The sequence below is a fragment of the Meleagris gallopavo genome, chromosome 6 (genome assembly GCF_000146605.3).
Source record: "Meleagris gallopavo isolate NT-WF06-2002-E0010 breed Aviagen turkey brand Nicholas breeding stock chromosome 6, Turkey_5.1, whole genome shotgun sequence".
NCBI lineage: Eukaryota > Metazoa > Chordata > Aves > Galliformes > Phasianidae > Meleagris > Meleagris gallopavo.
In genome coordinates, this window is record NC_015016.2 from 17,441,998 (window position 1) to 17,461,867 (window position 19,870).

The window sequence follows — 19,870 nt, forward strand, 5'->3', positions numbered from 1 at the left end:
TAAAGATTCCGTGTTTATTCAAATTATGGAAATAATTTTCATCTTTCTCAAAACAGTCCTGTGCTGTCCCTGTTTATTTTTTAAGAATTTGACTCTCCTAAGTATTCTCAAATTTGGAAGAACAGTTATCAGGAAAAATGATAAGATTTTCCCTTCATTTCTTAAAATACCTAGTTACTAATTTACTATTATTTAATTTTAAATACTACACTGTAGCAATCAGTACAAAGTTTATTGTTTTGAGAATCATCACTGAAATGTCTTTTTAGAAACATACCAACTGTGCACTCTGTTTGAAGATATCTTGCGACAAAAATCTGCCTAAGCAATAAATATCAATCTGCTAATTCTACCTGTACAAATATAGATGGAACAGATATGTAAACAGATGAAAACAGAGATCTTTAAATACCATGACTGTTGCATCGCGATGTTTCCACAAGTCTGCTGTTCTGATCATAGCATGCCATGGCCTGGTAACGATAGCCTTGTCCACATTCCTTAATGTCTCCTTGCACCTTCATTCCCAGCAATACTTCCACTTTGCCCTCTGGTAAAATACAGTCTGACCAATTTCCCACAGGCTGAGCGCTGTATTTATCACATGGACAAAACTGATTCTCAATCAGAGGATATAACTGAGAATTTCTGCATTTATCTTTTTTCTTACTTTTTCCTGGAAAGAAGAAAAAAATATTTTAGAAAGTTTGTCTCAGTTTACATCTCCAAAAAATTTCATTTATCCATCCTTAAGACAATTCCTCCAGCAAAGATAAACCTCAAGCTAAAGTCAGCAAACTTAAGTGCATTAAATCAAATACGCATTCCCAAAATTAGTTAGATTAATTATTTCTCTTTAGGTTAATGACTTTTTTTTCCTAAGGAATTAATGCATAAATTCTGTACACTTTAGGTACATAGGTAATGCTCTTTAAAGATGAAGTCATATATTTGTGTTTACTTTGGATAAATGTTCTTGTGGGGTATATTTTAAAAAAGTTAATAATTAAACAAATACATGATTTTTGCTCTACTAAAGGAAAAAAAGCAATGTGCAGTTCAATTAAAAAAATTATCTCTGGATAAAACTTTCTCAAGTGGAAGAAAATTGCAAGAGGAAGTAACATACAGCTTTGTCACAGTAGTACTTTTTTCAAAATGTGAAAACACTTTCATTTCACTACCTGTTGTCATACATTTGTTAATAATTACTATTCCTATGAATGTAAAAAGCTCCTTCTATGAACTCATGTTTTCTCCTAATCTGATTTTCCTTGTTTAACTCAGTGTATCCATCCACCCATCTCCAAACCCCATTAAATTTACTTTTAATCTCCTCCACAGTAAAGTTTGGTCTATTTTCCTTTCCATATAAAACAGCTTATGAAATAAATTCAAAAGTTTTTGCAGAACAGTTTTAAAGACTCTTGTTACTTAGATTATACTATAAATTAACATTCTGCAATATTCTGCTTGCTTTTCAAAAGTATGGGACAGAACTTTGCAGCACCTTCAATGATTATATTTACTATCGCTTTTGTTTAAAATAACAAGGTACTTCTAGAAAAAAATTTCTTCTTCTGACAACACAACTTTTTATTAAAAATACCCCTCTCTTTGAAACCCTCATCTTCCCTTGGATAATTATGAATGCACACCCAGATAACCTTTATGGCAGCTATGTAGCACACTGCAATAGATGTAACACCATATCGCTGCTTTAACAAGTCTGAAGAGGTAACTCAGGACAGGGAAGTACTTCACAGTGTAGACAGTGTGGTAGGATAATTGATTATTTCTTGCTTTGTTTTTAAAATTAAAAGTAAAGAAAAAAAAATAATCTATTTTTTCTCCTCGTGCAGAAGCAAATCCGGCAAAAGTTCACTGGAGTTACAAGACAGTCACAATGAACCTTCTTGAAGATCATGAATTATTCACTGTTTACAGATCTTCTGATTTACAGCAGGATGAAGTGACTGATAGGGATTTTATGCTATCATATTCTTTCTGAAACTGCTAATGGGCACCCCCCTTAGCTAGCTTTCCTCCTCCACAGACAACACAGACTAATTGGCAAATAGTGCTGTGCCACAGGCCGAGTCTTGCACTTCAGGTTTCAGTTACAACTTGAAAATAGAACAGTTTTGTGTTGCTTTTTTTTTTCTCCTTCATTTCATGGAGAAGTAAAAGAGCAGATTTAAAGAAAGAAATTAAAGAAAAAGTGTTTTTCAAAATGGCAATGTGTCTATCACATGGAGCAAGTAAAAGTTTCTGGAAAAGGATTAACTGTTATTGGAAAACTTTTTATTCTATTAAGTACAACCTCAAGAAATTTCAAGGGACACCACTGTCTCAAACACATAGAGCATCACAAGACAGAGTGTCTGCAATAAAAAGAAAAATCATCCAAAAAAGAGTATTCTCAGTAGTGGCAAAAATAAGGCAGAAAATTAAGCAGAAGGAAACAGAAGAAGTGAAAAAATAAAGAACTCTAAAAAAAAAATATTCAGCTAGGGGAAGGACTGGCTTAATCATAAATATAATATTCAACGCAGATAAGAAGTCAGAAAGAGGTAAACTAAAGCTTAAGAATAAAAATGCGACTCTGTATCAAGAGGCTAAAAAGAATTCAACTGCTGCAGCAATTCTATGGCAAAAAAACATCATTCAAGAGGGGATTCTTGGTGTAGCCAATACAAGAAGGAAAAAGAGTACTTGATCACGTTAAAGATAAATTATTGTTCTCTCACCAATCTGAAATATATAGTAAAAAAAAGTCAAATCTGGGCTTGCACAAGATTTTCTAAGAGAAGATCCAGGAAAATTTGAACAAATGTTTTACTTTTCCATGTACAGTTCTGCAAGAAGAAACAAAACCCCAAAAAGCAGACATAATTCAAACTAGTAAAAATTCAACCTGATTAAACAATGCTTTCAAGATATAGCTTGCTTATATAATTATGGATGCTGAAGAATGAAAGCAAATTGCAAACCTGCTCCCTGAACTCTTAGCTTACACAATGCATGTAAATCAAGTGCAAACAACTGAAAAGGTCTACTGCCACTCTGTTTTTCATTATCAGAGTTTCTTCAGTGAGAAAACGCTGAGAGAGCTGGAACTGTTCAAGTCTACGGAAGATAAAGCTAAGTGGGAGTATTATCAGTGTCTATAAATACCTGAACATCAGTGATGCTCAGTGCTAGGACAAGAGGCAATGGATACAAACTGGAACACAAGAGGGAACTTGGCCATCAGGAAGCACTTCTGTACAGTGCAGGGGGTGAAGCACTGGTGCGGGTTGCATAGAGAGGCTGTGGAATCATCCTCCTTGGAGATATTCAGAAGTTGTCTGGATGTTGCCCTGGGCAAGCAGTTCTAAATGGCAAGAGGGTTGGAGAAGGGACCCCTTCCACCTACAACCATTCTGCAGTTCCTTGAATCTTCTTGATCTCTGTGCAAAGAGGCAGGCTGCAGAATCAGAGTGCAGAATAAACGAAGTATAAAAACTTGTTAAATAACAGACAGTTATGTCTCTTTTGGTAAAGAGGGCTCATCAAAAATGCAGGCCAAGAGTTTTTTATTTCTTTGGACTCTGGATCATGTCGGTTTATTATTATTTTTCACCTCTCTACAGGTAATGCTGACTTACCTTTCAGAAAAATAAATGGTCTGCTTTGCACTTTACTATCTGGACTCCATAAAGAAGAAATGCCTCCTTCCTGTATTATCCTTACTCCTCTCTAGCCTCTTCCCTGTGTTCATTGTAAGGGAACCTCACAGCAGTGCACGCTTTAATCAAAACAGTTAATAAAAGATGTATTATCTTCCTTGTTTCTCTTACCAATAAGAGTGCGTTTTCTTGTTCTAACTCCTCCACAGTCCCCATTGCAGGAAGAAAACTTCGACCAGTTTGTAAACTGACAATCATCTTGACAGGGAATCTGACATGTCTGCGTTAAGGATGGTAAGGGGCCAGCATACTTAAGGCACTCGCTGATGTCAGCCTGTCCTCCATCTTGTCTGCGACAAGTAATTGCTGGAAGCAAAAAAGGAATTGGATTTAATTTGGCAATTTTTCACGAACATCTATAATTTACTAAGTCTACAGCACACTACCAAAAAATCACACTGAAAGCCCAGAATATCTACACAACAAACAAACATTAGTAATCAATTATATCTTAAATGAATACATTTGATCATAGCTTTTGACAGGAAAAAAAAAAGACATTCTTAAAAAACTACAGATGACACTAAAGGAAGTAGTAGAATATAAGGATTTAAAAAGAACGGGGCTGTCCCATCCACACAGTCTTTAACAATGTTCTATTGTTGCTCCTTGTGAATAAATTGTTTTTGTTGGTTTTTTTGTTTTGTTGTTGGTTTTTTTTTAAACATGGTTGTTTATCTATTACTCTAACCTAAGCCTATGTAAATCTTACTTCCTAGCCCCAAACAACATAAAAGTTATTTTGCAGTAAGATTGAAAACTTCCAGTTGTTTGTTCACACAACAGAATCACATTTATGCTTCTTCACATTTCACAGCCCACAGCATACGCAGTATCTCATAATGTCTGTGAAAGTAATTTGGATCACCAATTGCTGCAGCAACATTGCATCCAAACACAATATATCATTCTCTAAACATACGAAGGAATATCATGCTTTACTTTACACACTGCTCCATAATTTAAACATAGTACTTCAATTGTACTGTCAGTAATTGATATGTGAATTAAAAAAAAAAAAAGTAAATTTCTGCATCTCAAGTACTATGGTATAATCATGTTCAACTGTTGGAGAAAAAATGCCTTTGAAAGCAAGTTTTCAAAATAAAACAAAACTGGCTATAAATTATTTCTTCTTTTTTAAAGAAGAGAAGGAAGAATACTTGAAGAAGCAAGGTTTTTTTTTCTATTTATTTGTTTGTTTGTTTTTTTAAAGACTGTTGCAAGGTAATTTCAAAGGTTTTGTGACGTGCAAACCTCCCTGCCATTTTATTTCATGACAAAACAGCTTTTTTTATTGATAGTTCTATACTAAATTTTTACTTCTTGACCTTCTTGATGACTATAGTAAGCTGAACATGATGATGCAAACGGTCTCTTCCAAACCCATGTGCCTACTAAAATATCCAAAGGTCCTGAGTGAATTGCTTTTGCCACACTTTTGTGATAAAACACTGAGAAAGGGAGGTTTGTTTTTCCAGAGACCTAAGCAAACTATTTCCCTGAACCTTGACTGCCCTTTGGTTCAGCGCTGCCAGTACTGTTTGCTATAGGGTCAGTATGGCATTAAGTTGTGCTTAGTGCGGGATTGACCAGCCGTATATTGTCTAATACAATTAATCTGAAAAATTCTATTATTATTGGTGGATTTATACACAGAAACCTCCACCTTTTTCTTATTTTTTTTTCCCCAGATGTAATGGTTCAAAGAGAAAAAGTAAGTATCTAAAAATTGAAAATCCAGACAACTATTTTAATGATGTGTGAACGGTACACACCATAGGATTTCTATAGTTATACAAATATTATGGAAAATCACAGATCAAATCAGCATCTTCTAATGCAGGCCTGGACTATGGTTTTAGATTCTTGTGAGATAGTATACAGCAGGTATCCCAAGGTAAAAACATAATTTAGACAAGCTCTACTATGTGGAACTTCACTGAGGTCAAACCTAAATCCTGTCTTGTGTTTATTCCAAGGATAACTTGGAATGCATGCACATGAGCAAAACTAACCACTTCATTTTCAGAGAGACACAGCCAACATTTTTAGCTATGAAAACTATACTTACCAAGGAACTAAAATATACTTCACTGATTAATTCAATAAATTTTAATAATCAACTGCAAAAGTTTGATAGCCACATTAGATACTGCCTCTGCATCTTATTCTTTGATAGGCCATAAACACTGTCAATTGAAGAACATACTTCCTTACAAGCAAACTGAGTATTTTTAAAGCCAATATTCATTCCAATTTTCTTGATTATTAATAATTACTCAGGGGTAAGTGTTCAGTCTGCTATAAATTTTCTTCAGAAAAATATTAGTGCATCTAATTTACAACAAGCAGACCCAGGTGAGAAGATCCACTGGGGATTCACTCCAAGCTGGTTTTGTTGTTTTTGTTTTTTTTCAGATTAACTGTCAGTTGTACTGTACCAATCAAAAGAGGAAAACTCTTCATTCTTGAGACCCAAATATTTCACCTTAATAACAACACAAATTAAAGGACAGCTTGGCATTCCAAATCAAATCCTGAATCTTAATTTTCAGAGAGCCTGTCCATAACAATTCATATTACTTCTATTTGACAGGACTTGGATACATTTTACAGATTCAGGTATCTACTTGAAAGGTTTATAACTCCTTGTGACAGTTAGAAGAGTGGGTATTTTTCCATTATTTAAAGTAGGGATTTTGACAACTGTATACATACCATTAATACATTATTTTGGCCAGACATCAGTAATGCCCTTATTTCTAATATAGATGTTAAGAGTACAATCTGCTTTTTCAACACACAGGCTAATTCAGCCATCTTTGAACAAATGCATGGTTCTTTAATTATATTGAGGAAATGTCACTGAGATCAATGGTTAACTTACTATACAGGGCAATATCTTCAACTTCTATAAAGCTATGCAGTGTCAAACTAATTATTTGGCCTATACAACCATGTCACATTTATTACTGACATTAGCAGTAAGTGGAAAGAGTGTGACTCTTCTATTACTGAATTAAGCACAAGTAATTGTTAAGTGAAAGCATAAAGCAGGAGTTCGGCTAATAGAAAAATCAAATTTAACAAGGAAACTATTGACTTAGGAAATTGTTTTGGCATTTAACAATTATAATCTCTGAGAAAACAAAGGTGTGAAATAAGCAGCAGTTTAAAGTTTCTAGACAAGGAATTTTGATGTAATTAAAACTTTATTTGATAGCACTGTTTCTAGTAAGCCATGGGAGATGACAGGCTAATACATTTGTTGGTGGCATAATCAAACACTAAGACTGTATTTGAACAAGTCTTCCTAAGAGTGGATTTATATAAGAATCTTTCCAGCATTGCTCCTATCATCAAAATTTCAATGAGGTTTGAGATTTATTGACCTCAAACATTCCTAGAAATTACACTGCTTTATGAATGAAAATGCTCTAATATCATCTGCTTTACACTACAGTTGTGGTACTATTTTTTAATTTGTTAAATACTTAGTAGTAGAATCATTGTTTTTAGAAAAGCAAAAAATTATTCCAGCAAATACTAACTTTTCTTATACCTACTATCAATGTTGCCTGGGCTATGACTTCATCATTCTTTGTTTCAACTTCTGCAGCATATGTCAGACTAGACACTGCATGATGAAATATTTCTATCATGACAAATATTAAGCAGGAGTATGTGTCAATAATATTGGGAAAATGCAAGTGCAAGAGTACTTCATGTGACAAAGAGTAACAATGTGTTACTGCTGAATCTTTTCAGGAGATTGTCTGGAGATCTGAGGTCTTGTTTTGGCAATACACTATTAATTTCTCACAGCAATAATAGCTTTGAGCATGACTGTCCAAGTTCTCCCTGTATGAAAACTGAAGTTGCCCATTATTACCTGCACTGACTTTTCAGTCATGAACTAGACAATAGGCCACTGCTATCTGATAAATCTCACTGAAGTAAATATAATAGTTCGTAACTCCATGAAAGAGCAGCAGTCCATTGTCATTTTGTCACTTTTACTGTGCTTTCAATAAGGGTACAGAATAGGCACAAGAGCAAATGCTCCCTCCAAGTAAGCAATGCCCAGAGAGAGAGACTGCTGTTGCTGCTTATCTACACTGAGAAGAAAATGGTTTTGACCACCAATTCTACCTCTGAGCTTCCTCATGGCTCAAACAAGCCTGTAAGGCCGCTTATGTGCTCATAGCAATCCTGGGAAGTTTCCTCCAATTCCCCCACTCCACGGTCTTTCAAATAATTAGTTACATGCTATGAATGAAGAATGGTAAGACCTCAGGATCAGACCTTTAATAATGGCCAATTCCCGGTGACATCAAGCACAGCCATTCAGAGATATTTTGTCTGACAGCAAGCTTACCAAAGCTTCTGCTTAAGTTTTATAAATAACCTTCTTCTTGCTATTGGAGAATCTGCTGACAGATTTCACAATTTTCATCCCATTTCTCCTACAAAACTCTGAGGAAGATTTATGGTGGCAAGGACTGCAGGCTGCACATCCTTTTTCAAATCTCTTTTCGGTCACTGGGGTAGCCCTTTCCTGTGCATCCATCCATATACATCATGATGCGATTATGCTACCACAGTTTGGGCATAAGGGCTGTATCTGCTATGTGTCCTCTTCACGAGCTTAGAATGTGATCCAACAAGCCCTGCTTAAATCTGCAAAGGCTATGGGCAAAACAGTCCTTTTTTAGCAAGCAAGTTCCTTGGACTTTCCTATACAATTCAAAAGGGATTTGAACTATATTTCTAAGTTCCTTCAGAGCTGAGGTTTGCCAGCATCTTAAGCTACAAATATAAAATAATGTAAAACTGCTTAAGTTGTTCATAATTTCAAACTTTATATGATAATCAAGCAAACTGAATAGACCTCTGCTTTGAAGTTATCTGTGTGCTAATAAATGTCAGCCATAAGAATTACAGAGCAGTCTCCTTAGCACATCCTAACTAGATTTCTCCTCTGTTCCACAGTAAGTTTTATAGCTTGTAGCACCATAAAATACTAGAAGCCTGACTTCATAAAGCATTTGGTCTAGTGTTTCAGCTTCTATATTTTTAATTTGTTTCAGATGACCCATCAAGACATCTGATTAGTTTATTATTGTTAAATTAGAAACAGCACATGATAATAAACATAACATAAATGCTGCTGCAGTAAAATATGGCTTTTTTTTTGTGGTCATCAGCAGGGAAGAGGAACTCTCAGACTCATTGTTGATGCCTTCATATCACCCACTCATGAGTGTTTTGAACAAGAGAAAGTTGAAGTCTTAAGTTACTATGATTATGAAATACATTCTTGCTCTACTTATTCACTCTTAAAGGACATTTAACTGTGATATGACTGCAAATCTTCATTCATCATAAAAATTAAAGACAATTATCATGCCTATCCACCTTGTTCAAGTACGTTCATGACTGTAACAATGAATTTATTTCTCAGGTATTAAGTGCTATGTTACTATGCTTATGTCTAGAAATAGTTTCCCATAATTTGCATAACATTTCTAAATGGAATTTAGATTTTTTAAAAAATAATCAAATTCTTTTTTTTTTCTCATTCCTCTGCATTGATCAAGCTTCTAATTTTGTGACATGTTCATTTATACTGACATGACTTGTAACAAAACCTTCATTATACAAGACAGCTAGACACAGAGCTGTCTTTAACAATGAATCACAAATCTCAATTTTATGATTTGATCAAGTATCTGTTCTGCCAAGTAAGACCAATGTGACAAAAAGGTTGAAGAACGGAAATGTGAATAGCAAAGCTGTGACATAAAGCAAGGCATGCATATGCTATAGCTTTATTCAGACTTATGTTTAGACACAAGCAGTTGTTTTTAATGATTTCCAACTTTTAGTTTTTCCTTCAGATGTAATTATCTTTGTAACTAAAATACAACTAGTACAGTATTTTGTTGAAAATAAAGTACTAATGAAAGCATATATACCTTCATATTATTTTCTTATTTAACACATTTCTTGTTCCCATACATGTTACAGCATTCCTGTGTAGACAATCAAATCAGAAAAAGGATAGACAAAGTGGCACCCATTGACATTCATCAATGCTTGCTGAACAACTCTGAAGATCAAACAGCAGATGTGAACAAAGTGCAGTGGTGAGTGGTGTATTTCAGCAGTGGTGACAGCAATGTAAAAGCCAAATCAGGATCCAGAAAGCCATGCACAGCTGTCATGTCACAAAATGAAGAGCATCTTCTCAGGTTATCTGCATGGATCAGCTAATAGTGGTGCTTATTTTGAAAAATAATGTTTTGTAGCTGACAATCTGCTTTAACAAACAGTGTTATTGAGCTCTTTGTATCTGTTGGAGTTTCCATGGAAAGAAATAGGAGGCACTACTTTTGGAGCAATCTACACCCTAGAAATGAAAGTGTAATTTACAAGCATCAGAAATTTCAGAGAACTCTTTTTCAATTGAAAAAGAAATTCTGCTATGTCTACATACTCAAAATATAGTAAATATTTGTACAGAAATCAGCAAAAAATGCTTAAAAAATCCATATTCTAGTATTATACTTTAAATGAAGTATCAAAATATTATGCCAAACAGATTTCATATTTCAATGTTTAGCATTTCCTAATTCTGGGGTGGATAAAGAGTCTTCCACATCTTTTTCTGTATCTATATCAAAAAAATAATCTTTAAAAAAATGATGTATAATACAGAATTTTTAACATGATATCATGTAAAGTTTTCCATAGCTTATAGAAACTTTATTTATAAGAAGCCAAGTATTCAGGAAGAATAAGCAGGCAGAGGAGACAAAACTTCTTCCAGAGTCTTCCTTCAGATTCTGGTGACATCTTTCTAATGCTATCTGGGTCAGAACTCAATCAGCACTACATTCAGGTCAGCCTCCCTTCTGTGAGCACACTGCATTAAACCCTCTCTTGCATGGGGGGAAAAAACAGAGTAATGGGCACCACTAAAAATTCACACGGCTATTTTCATGGCAGAAATTAGTAAGAGGGAAGAGAGTATATATTAATACCCAGTGTTAGAGAAGATCTATATAAAACTGCTCAAACATAATGTCCACATTCCAAAAGCAAATTTTCTGAAGTGCAAACTAAATACATCAGTATTATAGAGAACTGCAGAATTATATTTTCCAAAGTTAATGTTATTTGGTGCAAAACCTCAGCTTTTACTTCCAAGTCATATCCATTGTAAAGCTGTTGAATAAATCATGATATATCTTACCTATCTCAACCAAAATAAAAACTGAACTAGTTTTATTTAGCTGTTACAGAATATCAATTTAGACTATTCAGCACATTGGTTGGTATTAAAACACTGAGATACAGATAACACAAATGTTTTCTAAATTTAACATTTATAATAATATTATCATTTATATCAATGGGAAAAATACTGGGTCAAAAAAGGCTCTGACTTTAATGCTTGTATATTTAACCACCACAACAGTCCAGAAGATATTTAAATACTTGGACTGAGGCACAGAATCATTGATAAATCATTGATTATCATTGCTATCATTGATAAACAAAGAATCATTGATAAATGAACTAAACTTCCTTCATAAATTTTATAATAACTGTTGCATGCTTCATAGACTTAAAATAAGAAGAAGAAGCAGCAGCAGAAGTAAAGAAAAATATTTCCTCTTAACCTCAGGAACAATTACAGAATTCTACAAAAGACATCAAATTTCTTCAGGCTTAGCTGCTCCGAAGTTTCTTACTTAAGGATTGTTCATCCTACACTCCATCCTATAATACTAGAGAGCTATCCCATTATATCTCCTTGTAGGAATAAGACACCTGCTTCAATGTGTTATACTTTTTAAGATCAAATTCTAGCAACTTGACGGAATACCAGATGGAAATACTGCCAACCTGTTTCAGCAGCTTTAGAAACTGCCCATTAATTCCAAAATTGTTCTGTATGTGTGTTCTGTACATGAATGAACTGTAGCATAAAAACAAGCAAATAAACAATGAAAACAACCACCAACTACACAATATCAACAACAACAATGAAAAAATGAAACTCAAGACATGTAAGAATAATAGAATACAATTAGCTACCCTTTGTTACTAACAAGTTTGAGTCCAAGTGGTCAGATTTAGGCACTACAACACAACTATACACTGCCAGAGCAGCCCTCACAGACTACATTAGTTACAGATTTCTGAAAGAATTACTAGAATCAGAAGGCATTCATCTTGGCAATATAGGCAAAACATTCAGGTTTTGTTTTGTGGTAAGCTCTAAATTGATCTCCAATAATAACACCTTCGGAGTAATCACTAGAAGTTACTAGCTTAAGATCCACTCTCTGACTTTCTTTACTATACCATAACTTCCTTCAGTACTTCAAGGAAATTAATGACCATTATATTTCAGTTCTGCAGTTAACACTGTCCTTGATCAGGAATTCTACAATCTGCTGAGCCAATGTTGTTTTAACAGGTAGAAGTTTGCACTCAGCAAAGGCAAAAGAAAAATCATTCCTGAAATTCAGGGTTGACTAGTAGTTCAAAGCAATTCAATTACTGTAACACAGTAAGTGGGAACTGGAATAGACTTTCAAACTAAGTCTATTAAATACACCTAAAAACATCTCCTAACTATAAAGAGTCACACATATACAATTCTGATAAATCCACATTTTCCTCTGTGAAGATAGGTGACCATAAGGCTGGTTTTGGCTGTTAAAATTTTGAATTAAATGCAAATGGTAGAAAAAATGTCAGGGTCACTGGACTGAAAGGATCAGTAGATTTGAAATCCAACTGGCAGCTGTACAAGAGAGCTACACATTCCAGGGCCAATTCTATTTAATATATTTAACAATCTACACAGAAAACACCATTAGAAAATTTGAGGACAATGGTTTGAGAGAAGCAGTCACCACCTAAACGAAGAGTTAGGCTACTGTTCAGAAGACCTTGACCACCTTGAGAAATGGGATGGCAGAAACCTCATGAACTTTAATGGAGTTAAGTCCTTCACCTCTTGTGATCTCATTGCCCTCTACATTAAAAAACAGAGATTCAGACTCTTCTCAGGGGTATAAAGTGAAAGAATAAGGAGCCACAGACACGAATTGCGGAAGGGGAAATTTCAGATTAGATATTAGGAAAAAGAGCCCATAAGCAAACAAGAAATGTAGCAAGTACCTAGAGAAATTGTGTGATCTCCATCCTTGGAGATACTCAAAACTCAATGGGACATGATTCTTCGCAATCTGGTCCAGCCAGGGTGAGAGCTAACTTTAAAACTGACCCTGCTCTGAGGGATCCAAAATTTTGGTCTTCCAGTCCAAAATTACTGTTGGGTTCTCCCACCCCTCCCATCCTTGAAAAACGCTTGCAAAAAACAAAGTCTTACATTTGGTCTTATGGATATACTCATAATCATGTCTTCACAACATCGTTACTTGAAAAATGTCACATTTTCATAGGTGAACTTGCACAATCTTTTTCATAAAAAGAAAAATTTAAAATGAACTCTCTTTCTTCTTAAATTCTTCTTGAGAAAATACTTTCCACATACACTCCTGCAAAACTTGTTTCAGGTAAACATGTTGAAATAAACTTAATAAATAATAGCATGAATTATTCATTGGTACAGTATCTGTAATGATACTTTATGAATAAAGCATTTGCCAAATGCCAGTTAGGATGCACCCTACTATATCAGCATTCAGTATTTTCCTCTGCTGATCCCCAGAAATTTAATTATTGTTAATCTACAGCGAATGATGAAAATGGCATTTTCCACACCAGTAAAGCTTCAGACTTCTGAGGAATAAATGACAGGTTCTAACCTCTTGCTTGCAACCCAGGTCCACAAGTCTCATGTGCTCCTGGACTGTCTTGGCGCACATACCATGGCACTAGCTGGCATCTGCGCCACTTGTGGGTCTTCCACCTAAAATAAATGGAAATATAAAAAAGGAAATACAGAGAAGAAATGTTTGGCATGAGGTCATGTCATTAAATTACATCATCTATCACTCACAAGCAACTTTTCTTCTAATTAGCAAATAATTATGAACTATCCCAGGTAAAATTTGGTATTGAAAATACTAAGCAGATGAAGAACAGACAGTATTTTAAAAGATATTACTCTGACTCTGGTACTGACAAATAAAAGGTTTCAAATTCACTTCTCTGATGTCTGGAATCCTCGCTATGGTGGCTTCGCATTGTTGTTTCACACATTTTCATACCTTTTAGTTACATACAGTATTGCCTCCCAATGAATTTGCAGGGACAATTTTTACCAGATAATGAAAGCAACATATTTCTTTAATCTCAATCTGTTGGGGCTAAAATAAAATTAAATTCAATTTGTACCTCTGAAACAAGTTCTTTCATGGGAATTAGCAAGGGCCCTTCTCTATCAGGTGGAGAAACTGAACACTGGCTACTGATTCAAACAAATTAAAGCATAAAAAATGCTCATCTTTACTACTTTGTCAAGAACATCTAGGCTTTCCTGTGCTATTCATACAGACACGACAAAATTGCTCCAAAAGTTTTGTCAAGAAATTATGAACCACTAGCTTTGTCTGGTGAATATTAAGTCAAGATGAAGAATTCTGCATGTTAGAGGATGTATCAATAGGCAGATTATCACAGGTTTAATGGGGGTGGAAAATGAAAAATACAGTCCTGCTGCATGGCAGTACAACTCAGTTCTCCTGAACAGAAGCTGCATTTCACTGGTTCGGAAAGTTTAAAAAGGAAGGGTTTTTTATCATATAGAATTTCAAAATAATTGCCAGGAAAGATTTATCTTGAAATGTAATTCTCATTAGTTGCAATGTTTTTGCAAATGAACTGAAAAAAATATCATTTTCTAAGAAAAAGAAACAAATAAACAGTGGGCCCCATATTCCGTGGGCCCAACTGGTATCCATTTAAAAATCTTGATTTAACAGTGTATCCTAATTTTCATAGGAAGTGGAATTCAACGAAGTTTAGCAGACAGTAGAGGCTGAAAAATCATGCATAAGCTGTAATATGCTGAATAACGCTACCTGTAGCTATAGCAGATGGGAGAAGCTTCACATTCCTTTTCCTCAAATAAAGTGTCCGGGCACTCACGACCACCATTAGCAGGGAGCTGGATAATGACTCGGTGACGGGATTGTTTCTTTACTATGACATCTCCTGAAAAGAACAGCAGAGATTATTTTTCCTGCTATTATACAAGAATGGCAATAGTTAGGGAAAAATAGGTTTTAATGTAACAGGTATTTGAGTCAATCACCACAATAGTGACATACCAGTTTGTCATAAGCAGAAAATTATCGTAACAGATAGAAAAGATAAAAAAAAAATTTAATCTGAGCTAAAGACTAAGAAGCAGAGCTGAAAAGAAAGAAACAATAGTTATAATATACAAATGAATATTCTAATCACACTTAAGAGAACAAAACTAACCATCTAAGTTTGCTGATGCACTTCAGTTTAAAAGCATAAATTTGCTTTAATTATTGATATGAAGAACTAGAAACAGAAATTAAAAAGGATAAATTATTATATTTTGTTATTTTTTCATTTACTAATTGATTAAATCAGAAAATCTAATTGTCTTTTCTTAATCTCCATAGTCAGAAACATAACAAATTTAATTTACACTCTTGGTTCTCCCCATGCTGGGCTTTAGTTCTCCTTATACTCTTGTTTTCCACCTGGGACTAGCATTACCCTAGCTAGGTATACAAAAAATATTTCAAAAGAGCGCACATTACATATAAACATGAAGTTTTATTTTCCAATTTTATAATAAATTTATGGTTTATAGTTTTTAAATATTATAATAATTCACTATTAATGATAAACAGCAAATGATACCTGTATAAATTTTTATTTTAATCAGCTGCAGATGTCAGAATACGAAGAGAAATCCTTGAAATGTATATTAATTTTATAGTGATATGTAACGCACAAATATTACTATGTAAAAATCTTGGGTTTTCTTTTTTCTTTTCTACTTTTTATTTTTTTCTATTAGAGCTGTAGTACAGACATTTGACTGACTGTGTTGATATTGGCTTTTGTGAGTTACTATAGCAGTTGCAGATTGTCTGAACACAGAAGCGTACTGGACCACAGCCAAGCAATCATATTTAGGAGCAAGCAGTAGGAGAACCCCAGCAGTGGTTCTCCATCACTTGGCTGCTTTTCAACGCAGAGGAAAGTCTCTGGTCCTGAGTCAGCCAGCTCCAGGAGAAGCCAGGGGCTGGCACATGGACAAGACAGACGTGCAGCCCATAGCTGCTGACTGGAGTGATGACACAAATGGGTAAAGCCCATGAAATAAAAATTGTGTAGAAGTATGGAAATATTGTTTGACTCATAGAGTAGACAAAATGCCCATGTTGGTTAAAAAATGCACTACTTTACAGCAGAATGCATCCTAGTTTGTAGTGAATATTCATGAAGATATACACATTCCATAATAAATTCTCTTAAAATTCACAGAAATGAGAACAGGACAACACTTGTCTAAGACAATCAGCTCCAACAAAAACACTGTAGAAAGAACAATTAATTCATTAGTATTGCTGTGAAAGAACAAAGTATTTGACAATGAACAAATATTTCATAGATTCAGATTCAATATTATTAATTATCTATTCTTTGTCAAAGGATATAAATTTAATCTTTGTAACATTTCACTTCTCAGAATGGACTGTGAGGTACTATGAATTACTGTGAAAACAACTTACGCTTCTGCACTTCGTAAAGCATAAAGAACTGACTGTAATACTTGAAATATGTATATTTGATGTCTTACATCTTATGTCATCTTACATTCTGATAATGTGATAGCTGTGAGAAATCATCACATCACACAGGGATTAGCATCCCATGGAACAGGAGTTATTACAGACTTTGTCTTTAATGGTACATATTAGTAAAATAACTCCTCTTTAACTTAAAAAAGAGAAAGAGATAAGACAGAACAATGCAGGCAATATAAAGCCAGTTATCACTTTGTATACAATTACGGTGTAATAAAAATTCAAGTGAGACCTCCACTGTTGTCAAGGGCTTTGTCAAGTGTATTAAAATGGTATTCCAATGTCTGTTTAAATCAGAACACTGACATCAATTAAAAATTAGCCTATTTCTTCATTTTCCTTCATTTTTCTTTGGGCGTAAGGACAGACAAAAGTCAGAGAGTTTTGAAAAATTATACGCATATGCATCTTGGGATATACAGTTTCAGGTTTTCTGATGAACAAGCAGCACATGTAATTTCAAAGACAAAATCCGAGTGTTTTATAATACATTCAAATACATTCAAATATAATTCTGCAGTCGTAGAAGTATCTCTGTTGGTGATACACAGAGAGGTAGGTGTTTACCGTGTGACTACTTATCAGGTGAAAATGTAAGAGAGAGTTTAGTAACAAAATAAATAGAAGAGAAAATAGAAGACATTCTTGAACAGGTTTTTCAGACAAGAGTCTGTAACTAGAAGTTATAAAGAGCTTTGGAAGCTACTGAAATAATGGTTCTATACTGTTTCATTAACAGAAACACTACTTTTTTCCCAGCAGTTGCAATATCAGCTCTGTCAGTTGTATCTTCTGTCAGGAAGAGGTCTGTATAAGTATTCTGCCAAAACTGACTGTTAGTCTGATTACTTAAAATCTGTCCACTCGGACACAATGGATAAAATTACCTTCCTGACAGGAAGAGGGACACAATGTCCAGTCACTGAATGGAGTCACAATACAGTCCCTTCTACAGGGAAGCAGACAAGGCCTCACTGTTTCTGGTCGGAGGTTTTCAGGGCATCTGAAAAAAAAAAAAGGAAAAGAAAAAGAAAAAGATACGTTATCAGATAAATGGTAATTCTGCAGTGAAGTGATGAATCACAAGAGATACTTGGATGCCTGCAGACCCACGAGGGGAGAGCTAGTTGCCAAGAACTCACCAGACAGAGCTCAGAAACAAAAGCTGTTAGAAATTAAATACATCTGGTGGAAGCAAGTCAAAACTGGCACATTCTATACCTACAGACTGAAATTTAAAAAAAAAACAAAAAACCAACCTCAACAATGTTGTTCCTCTTTCATCATTCCAGACTTTTGCATTTTGAGTGTTATTTTCAAGCTTCTAAATTATTGTAAGGAAAAGCCATCTTGCTTAGCTTAGCAAAATAAATATATAGCTCTTCATAAATTCACCAGAATTCTGTCAGGAGACATCTCTGACATTAGCACCACTGTAAGCTCACATTTAGGTATAAGCTGACCATGGTCTTATGACAGAAGCTAGAAAGGGTTTGAAACAGGTCTGATCAATGACACTGTGAAAGAATGTCAGAAGAAACAGAAAACCTTGCTTGTTTTAAAAAGAGGCTTGATCAGGATATAAAAGGTATTATTAAACTGCCACATACAGGGCTCATTAACCCAGGGCGTTTCCTGAGTTCAATGTTCCCATTCTTTCATTAAGAGGAATCAACGCTCTACACTGTGTTATGTCTTCAAAAAGATGCAATAGCTTTTGCAGAAGTACTGCAAATCTTTAAAATAATTTCAAAATGGGTATTGCCCTAAAAGCACACAGTGCGGACTGACAGAAGATTACATAAAGATGTAGAAAAAACATCACTTCTACACTTTGAAGCTTTTGGCTCATTAGAAAAACACATTACTATCATTTTTCCTCTTGTTGGCTGGCAGGCATTTTGGACCAGAAAGATAAGATACTAATTTTGTATTGGATTGAATCAGCTTGGAATGGTTAGCTAGCATGAGGCATCTTTTCTGCCAGGCTGGAGGGAAAGCTAGCAAGTCAAATGAAAACCTGAGAAGAAAATGAGGCCTCTGTTGCCAGTATAGAATTACACCTGTGTCAGTAGGGGAAGAATAGGGAAAAAGAGAAGGAAATGGCTGTTGCCGCCTCACAGGAAAATGGTCTTTGGCAATAACATTTGCTAGTTGTCTGTCTCTGAGTAATTCATTTTCCATTCTTAAAATACGATGATTTATTGCAAACCAGCACCAACTTCTCGGCTGTAATAAGGCCCTCTTATAACAACATCTCCAATCCTCCTTTCTTCTCCCCTAAAATTCCAGCATGAAGGATCATCACCTCTTCATAAACTCTGCTTCTTTAAGTTAAATTTTACCTTTTGGTTTGCATGAAATTCATAAAACCAGATGACGTATGTGTGACTGTATTATATATAATCAAAATGATCTGTCAGCAATCACATACAGCGACTACACTTCCAAAATTTTTCTCTAGGGTGGAAATTCAAAATGATTCTGAAGAGGCTTACTAATAGCTTTTTGCTTAAGGAACAACAGAAATTATAAGCATACAGAAAAATTGGCATTATATACATTCACTGTTTCACTTACAATTTCATCTTTCAGAAAAGAACGTCATTTCTCTTCAGATCCTTGGGCAAGGCAATTAGTTCAATTAGAACATCATTTCTATCTTTTATATTGTTTGTATTTACTATATGCGGCTAACAGCAACGTATTGATTTTTTGGCATTTCTTACTCAAGGTCAAATTAAACAGAATAGATACAAGCTGAAGTCCGTAACTTGTGAGGTAGATGAAGCCAATAATATTGATTCTATCATACCATAGTAATCTTTTTTTATTAAGGGGAGTTTAAAGCAAGGTTCCTATTTACATTTTCATGTAAAATGTCTGGTTCTTTTAAAAATGATTTGGTGATTTTAATGTGACAATCTGAAGGATAAACCAAGATTTTTTTTCTCATTTCACTTGATTCATTTATGAAATAAAACAGTCCTCAAAAATCTAAGGTCAGGCTAAAGGCAGAGATGATAACACTTAAAAAAGGAAGATAAATCATTAGAGTTTTGTTTTTGTTTTGTTTTGTTTTTTTAAATAAAAGATATAATGATATTATGACTGAATAGAACACAATTTAATGCAGATATATAACAATTTAGGTTATTGAATGGGCTGGTATTATTTCCCATACTTCCATTTAAAGCAGATTGTAGATTAAATAAGTCCACTTCTGAATAACGCAAGGAATGGCTAGCACTGTGCAAGTATTTTGTGTGAGAACAGCTGCTTCATGAACTTTCT

The 19,870-nt window shown here is 34.5% G+C and overlaps 1 protein-coding gene across 1 annotated transcript in view; it reads right to left on the bottom strand.

Annotated features, from left to right (window-relative positions):
- Positions 1 to 378: 378 nt before the first annotated feature.
- LOC100544134 (thrombospondin type-1 domain-containing protein 7A) overlaps positions 379 to 19,870 on the bottom strand; it is a 106,562-nt gene continuing 87,070 nt past the window's right edge. The window contains exons 10-14 of the mRNA XM_019616756.2: positions 17,464 to 17,579; positions 14,804 to 14,936; positions 13,586 to 13,689; positions 3,843 to 4,037; positions 379 to 676 (exon numbers count right to left, since the gene is read on the bottom strand). Of these exons, the coding sequence (XP_019472301.1) occupies positions 405 to 676; positions 3,843 to 4,037; positions 13,586 to 13,689; positions 14,804 to 14,936; positions 17,464 to 17,579 (820 nt within the window). The 3' untranslated portion in view covers positions 379 to 404. The remainder of the gene's footprint in view (positions 677 to 3,842; positions 4,038 to 13,585; positions 13,690 to 14,803; positions 14,937 to 17,463; positions 17,580 to 19,870) is intronic.